This window comes from Eurypyga helias, unplaced genomic scaffold (assembly GCF_000690775.1).
Source record: "Eurypyga helias isolate BGI_N326 unplaced genomic scaffold, ASM69077v1 scaffold30471, whole genome shotgun sequence".
Taxonomy (NCBI): domain Eukaryota; kingdom Metazoa; phylum Chordata; class Aves; order Eurypygiformes; family Eurypygidae; genus Eurypyga; species Eurypyga helias.
In genome coordinates this window covers 62,601-69,496 of record NW_010233270.1, presented here as the reverse complement: position 1 = coordinate 69,496, position 6,896 = coordinate 62,601, and the positions used below count along the sequence as shown (strand labels likewise).

At 47.1% G+C, this 6,896-nt stretch overlaps 1 protein-coding gene across 1 annotated transcript in view; it reads left to right on the top strand.

Annotated features, from left to right (window-relative positions):
* DACT1 (dishevelled-binding antagonist of beta-catenin 1) overlaps positions 1-1,813 on the top strand; it is a gene marked incomplete at its 5' end in the record, with an annotated part of 7,404 nt that extends 5,591 nt beyond the window's left edge. Inside the window, one exon of the mRNA XM_010161694.1 lies at positions 1-1,813. This exon is cut by the window's left edge and continues 171 nt beyond it. Coding sequence (XP_010159996.1) covers positions 1-937 — 937 coding nt within the window.
* Positions 1,814-6,896: the final 5,083 nt, after the last annotated feature.

Sequence of the window (6,896 nt, the reverse complement as noted above, 5' to 3'; positions counted from 1 at the left end):
CAGCTTGCAGGCAGCTCGCTCCTCGTCGCCTGCTGTCGAGGAGAGGCCCGCGCTGGATTTCAAAAGCGAGGGCTCTTCCTCCCAGAGCCTGGATGACGGGCTGCTGGTGAACGCCCAGTACATACCAGCCCAGCAGCAAAGTGTGAAGCTTCACAAAGGCACCCGAAACGTCAAGATTCTGAAAAGCTCGGCGCTGAAACACAGGCCCCACCTTGCCAGCGGGCTGGAAAATGGTTCGCAGACCTTGCGGGAGAAAACCAAGCCGGTCGGCAAGAAGTGCCGCTTTCCTGATGAGTTGGATACAAATAAGAAACTGAAAAAGCCCTCCTCGCGGGGGAAGAGAGGCAGCGGCTTGCAGCCGGAGTCAGGCCTGCAGAGTCGTCAGGCTGGCCTGCACAAATCCGCCATCCGATCCCACGGACACGGCCGAGAGGTGGTGGTGGCCAAGCCTAAACACAAGCGGGCCGACTACCGCCGGTGGAAGTCCTCAGCAGAGATTTCCTACGAGGAGGCCCTACGGAGGGCAAGGAGGAACCGTCGGGAAGGTGTGGGGGTCTACTCACAAGTTCCCCTGCCCTACGTCAGCCCGTACGCCTACGTGGCCAGCGACTCGGAGTACTCGGCGGAGTGTGAGTCCTTGTTCCACTCCACTGTGGTGGACACGAGCGAGGATGAGCAGAGCAACTTTGGAGACAGCGAGTCGAGCCTGAGCGAGGTGGAATTTGTAGGGGAGAGCACAACCACCAGCGACTCTGATGAGAGCGGGGGCCTTATTTGGTCTCAGTTTGTCCAGACACTCCCCATCCAAACAGTCACGGCGCCGGAGCTGCATGAAAATGCGGCAAAGGCCTTTGTCAAAATCAAAGCCTCCCATAACCTCAAGAAGAAAATCCTTCGCTTTCGGTCGGGCTCCCTGAAGCTCATGACCACTGTCTAGTGAGGTGACTTGGTGGAATGTATCTGCTTCTGCTTTTGGGAGCAAGGTGCTTTTGTGTACATATTTCCACAGATTTTTTTTTTTTTATATACAAATATTTAAAACTTAAGGTAAATTATGTCACTTGTCTTCAGAACTTGGGTGAATACTAGTGCCTTTTACGTGAAAATAAAAGACCATTATACTTGTTTAAAAAAAAAAAAAAGAACATAACACTGCCATTTCAGTGGTGAACAGCCTCCAGTGCATGGTATCAGAAGGCTTTGAAAAAAGGCTAATGTTTCTGGGAATGGATCTTCCTTGCCTATTTTTTCCAGTTCTGGGTCTTATACAGGATATTGACAGCTTAAGGTTGTAAGTTCTTAGGGGGTGAAGGGGCGGGAGTGCGGGTGGTCTTCATATTTTTTGCTTGTCCCTTGCTGCTGCTCCTGTTGCCACATCTGGAACTTCCTCCTCCTGGTAGTCTGGCCTGTTGTGTTTTGTTTGGTGTTTGGTTTTTTTTTTCCCCTCATTGATTCTCTTCTTGCAACTCCCCCATGTCCTCCCCCAACCTTCCCCACCAGGAAAGGGCTCCTGTTCAATCTGTCTCCAAGGTTAAGTCGCCTTCTCTGGAGTGCACTCTGCTCCGATCTCCTGGGAGTCCAGCTGCAGACGGCAGTGGTGTTCAGAGTAAACTGTTGGAGCAGCTGACAAAGGCTTAGTAACTTCAGTTATATTGTGTAAAACTGCTTTTGAAAAAGAAAAAAAAAACATATGCATGTCACGTGCATGAGTATCAGTAGTTTTAATATTCCTGTTGATGTCCAATTTACTGTACATCATCAATGGCTGTTTTTATATATATATATATCATTGTGTAAATTAATATAACACATCATATGCTGTAATAAACAGTCTGTTTTAATACTTTTTAAAAGCTTTTTACATTGGCACAGACCCAGTGAATGGTTTTATATTGGCATTGTCACCACTTTGATGTCTCTTTGATGTGACCCATTAATGTTCCCTACATTTAGCCATGCAGGAAACAGAGCACGTTTTAAATGTCACTGTGGATGTGACTCGTGCTTTAAGGGAACTGGATTGTCATGGCTCCTCTTGTTCTTCCCATAACTTGCATTTTTTTAAGGGCAAGGTGGGATTTAGGAGCTCAGAGGCATCTTCAGGTTGTTGCTTATGGGCAGCTCATGTTGCAGAGCAGATGGAATTGTAATATTAATCCTTCTCGCTGTCAGGGTGCTTGCAGACTTTGCTTGGTACAACACCGGGGCAGGTGGTAAGTTTCTGTAACCAAATAGATGCGTGTGATGTGACAGGTGTCCCTCTGAAATGTCCCGTAAATGAATCCCCAAGAGCCGTGTGCTCTGGGAGTTGGTCTGGATGGAGGAGAGCATAGGACCTTTGCTGTCCCTGGTGCCGCCTTTAGGTATGGTGACTGGCTGTCACAACCCCGACAAGGATTTGGAAAGAAGTAACAGTTGTGTCACCCACCGGTCTCTGTCTCGGTTTCTTTCTTCCCGTAGGACTGGAGGTGAGTCTTCCAGCAAAGGAGAAGGGAGTGAACCCTAGACAGCACAGCTTCCCTTTGCAACAACAGCTTGGAAGCAGCCTGCTGGGAAGGCTGGAGGTTTATGGTGCATGCATGTCTGGTGGAGCAGGCCCAGAGGATGGGCTGGTTTCTGCAGGTTCTTCTGCTCTGGCAGCCGTGAAGCAGTGGACATAACAACTGGGGTGTGACTGGTATGGATTTCAAGGATATGTGTGCATTCCGTAGCAAGACCTGCTGAGCAGACACCTTCCTTTTTGGATCCTCTGTGTCATTCCTACTATCACCCACCTGGAAGGCAGAGCAGTTTTTTTCTCAGGTATCCTTGCACTGAAAATGTGGGAAGGAGGGCCCACCCAGAATTAAATGTCTCTGGGAGCAGCTTCTGAGATAGTGATAATACTTTTTCTAAGTGACAGAATTTCTGTTTTAATCTGCAGTGTTGTGGATCCCTACCTATAAAATGTCGTCTTTTTTTTTTTTTTTTTGTTTTTTAACAGAGGAACATCAATTTCTTTAAGGGGTCTCACAGTGTGGTCACAAGGTTCTGGATTCAGTGACCCACAAAGTCCTTGCATTTCCAACTCCCATGATACAGGGAAAGCTCTGACTCACCTCAGCTGCTCTCAACAGTCCCATTGTATAAAATTTGTATATATTGATACAGAATAATTTGTCCAGAAATTCCTGAACAATGGCTACCACTGCAGAGAGGGGAGAGAAGAAATGTTTGATATTAAACATGGCATTACTGAGGCTAAGCAGCAGCTTAATACATTCCCATTAATAACTGATGTGTGTTATATCAAACAAAGGGAATGTCAAGAAGCTTGTCCAAGCTGGTAGTTTCTTTCCTAGAATATCTCTTAATCATGCCACATAATCTCTCTTTGAGTGAGAAAAACACGTGCAAATCCCTGTAAATCTCCTCAAAGGTGTAGCAGAGGGGATTCAGACGTGCACTCTGTCTCTCTGGCTATAGGGGAGCTGCTGGTGGGAAGACAAACTGAGCAGTGAGGACGGGATGATGAGTTTTTAATTGCAGTGCTATAGCAGATCGTCTCATACCAGGTGAGGGAGGCTGGTTTTCAAAAGTGAGCTGGTGAATAGTTTCTTTGGAGATAATTGAGTTTAAAAAAAAAAAAAAGGCAGCAGAAAATAACCAGCTAAATATCCCTAAGACTGTATCAGCTGCAACCACTGTATTCTGCAGTACTCCCATTGAATAGCCTAATAACAGATGGGGAAATGGGCTGATGCTATCTCCATCTGCATTCCATCCTAGCCTTTTCAGTTTGGGGAAGGCATTTTCCTTTTCTTACATGATTTAGGTAAGCATCCAGAATCCTTTAAACAAGCTTATTTTTTTCTCTCTACATCCCCCTCTGCTCCCCTCCCTTTTTCTTTTTTTTTTAATAAAAGATCTTACGGTGCTGGAAAAGTACTTGATATGGTCCCAATTCACAGCTCACATTTTCTTCTCTGGTTCTGATTTAGGAAACACATCTAAGTAAGTTTTGCAACATTAGGTTAGAAACCATCTTCTAATCTTGGAGACCAGTTGGGTATCTGGCACTTCGTTAAGCTACCTGGCTCTCCAGCTCCACGCCCTCGAGTCCTCGCTAGTGTATTTTTCATAATGTTTGTGTTTTAATTGCCCCCAGAGTTTATGGTAGTCTTTGGAAGTTTGAGGTGGGAATATTTCATTGCAGTGCTTCAGGGTGGAGGCAGGTTGTGGTGGGAAGGTTTGGGATTAGCAACCCCCCGTGCTCCATATATAACGGAGTGCGGGGAAGTACGGAAATATATGCTTAGCATTAAGAACAAGAGGAGGTGTTTCAGCCTAATGCCTCGCTCAGTAAATTGGGCTGGGCCTAACAGGGGAATCTGAGGGACATTTCCTCATTTCTTCCAGTAGTCTTTAAATGATCAAGGCCACTGCCAGCACTGCGAGTTGCTGAGGTGCTTTGACCATCTGGCCAAGTCCTGCAAGAGCCTTACTGGGACAAGTGATAAGCTGCCGTCTCCCAGGTCTGTTTTTGGCTTTCTGTAGCACAACCCCTGCTTGCAGAGAGCCTGTGGGTCCCAGCTCTTTGCAGCTTTCCTTGTCCTGGGGCTTCAGAAGGAATCTGTTCGTCCCTTACAAGTTTTCTAGTTTACTTCTGGCTCGGGGTTCATCCTGGGTAAAGACTGACAACAGATTCCTCACAGCAGAGTCCTGTGCCTTCACTAATCCCAAATTATCTGTCTGTTGGCTCTGAGAAAGGGCAGGCGCTCCTGAGGTGGCAGCCAGCGAAGCCATCCCTGCGGGACCTGCATCCCTTTCTGCCACAAAGGGCAGCGAGGGCTTCTATGACCTGTGATCACCACGCGGCAGATGACTTCATCATCACGAAGATGATCAGAGGGCTGGAGCACCTCTGCTATGACGAAAGGCTGCGAGAACTGGGCTTGTTCAGCCTGGAGAAGAGGAGGCTCCGAGGAGACCTCATTGCAGCTTTCCAGTATCTGAAGGGGCCTACAAGGGTGCTGGGAGAGGACTTTTTACAAGAGCCTGTAGTGATAGGACAAGGGGTAATGGGTATAAATTGAAATCAGGGAGGTTTAGATTAGATATCAGGAAGAAATTCTTCACAGAGAGGGTGGTGAGGCACTGGAACAGGTTGCCCAGAGAAGCTGGGGATGCCCCATCCCTGGATGTCTTCCATGGCAGGGGGGTTGGAACTAGGTGATCTTTAAGGTCCCTTCCAACCCAAACCATTCTATGATTCTATGACTTACCACACCAGCCTGGGCTCTGCCTCAGCACGTGGTTGTTCTCACAGGAGGGAACAAGGACATGAACATTTTGAAGATGCAGGAACAGCTAAAGACATTTTGAATAGCTGACTTCGGTGTCTAGTATGTACCTTTGGAGTAGCCAACAAGAATACATACAGCTGGGCTGCTAGTACAAAAAAAACTGCACTGTTCTCAACCCAGTGCACGGTGCACAGAGGATGCAGAGACCACAAACCAATGGAGACAATTCATAAATCCCAGGTCTCTCTTTCAAACTTGCTTTTCTCCTGAACTTCTCTGAACCTCCAAGGGCGGCTCCTTGCATGGCGTGGTGTTTCTTTCTCTGACTAAACATTATAGATGGAGCACTGTGGTGAGAAACAAATGATCAGGGGTTTAAACCATCCCACAATGCTGGAATAAGGGGAGAGAGATGGAAGCAAGTGAGAGATGCATTTAAAAGGAAAACCAGAAAGTGCTTTTTTACGCAGCAAGTAATTTGCTACCACAGGAAATAGCAGGGCAGATACAATATCAGTAAGTTCAAAGGGGTTAGAGAAGGTAGGGAAGGACATGTGCTCTACCATCCCAAGTCAATGACTCTGGATGCTAGGAGGAGTGAGGGGAATGGACTGCAAATAGCGGCCAGGCTAGTGTGCTCCCCTCAAACATTGTCTTTTCCTGCCACCGCTGAAGAACCATTAGCTGGAGGAGACGCACCATCACTCCGACCCTGCAGACCGTTCCCTGTATTCCTAAGATCTTGGTGTAGCTGATGGGAGTTGTCTATGCAATTGAATTTCCTCACTGTTTAATAAGTTTTTGTCCTCCCAACTGCTGCTAAAGACAAGTTTTGCATTGCTTTGCAAAGAAGTTCACTTTGCACGCGTGGCTGATGATGGCATGCAGTTACTGAGACTATGGACATATGTTTCTGGTCTCTCTTGCCCTATGACAGAATGATTTCATCCACCCGTTCACATGGCCAGTCTGTGCCTGTGTTCCTCTGTTACGCTGAACATCATTCCCTGTAAGGTAAACACTGTTATGGCCATAGCCTCTATGCTAGCCTACTGTGGGAGTTGTTGTTGGGCAGCAATTTTACAGTTGCTTCTCAACTGTAGGAAAAGTTGATGACTTCTGAACCATAGGAAAAGTTGATGACCTCCAAACACAACAAACCACCCTGGTGACAGAGTGCTAGGCATCTACTGCACCTTGCCTTGGGACTTTGCTCTCCTTGGACAGTTTTTCTCTCCCTCTCTGTATACATTTGTGCTTTTTTATGGAGCAACAGAGCAGTCTGGAAGCCAATCCCGTGGCAGTCTCCACTGACTGTGTGTTGCTTTGCATGGCAGAGCAGTTTTGGTGCACGCTAACTAGACACCTTGGGAATGCTAACCCAGATGGTCCACTCCAGGGGCACAGTAAATGTGCTTCGACCTGGATAGGGATGTGAGGATCTGAACTAGTGATGGCTCCCTTAAATAGCTTCCAGTCCAAAAAACATGGACAAATTTGATCCAAGTGACATTGAGGACCAGACTAAGTCCAGGCTGAAGCAAACACTTGAACTTTGTATGTTGTCCTCGTGGGGACCTCAGTTTGGATCTGCTTCTTTTGTGCTGAATG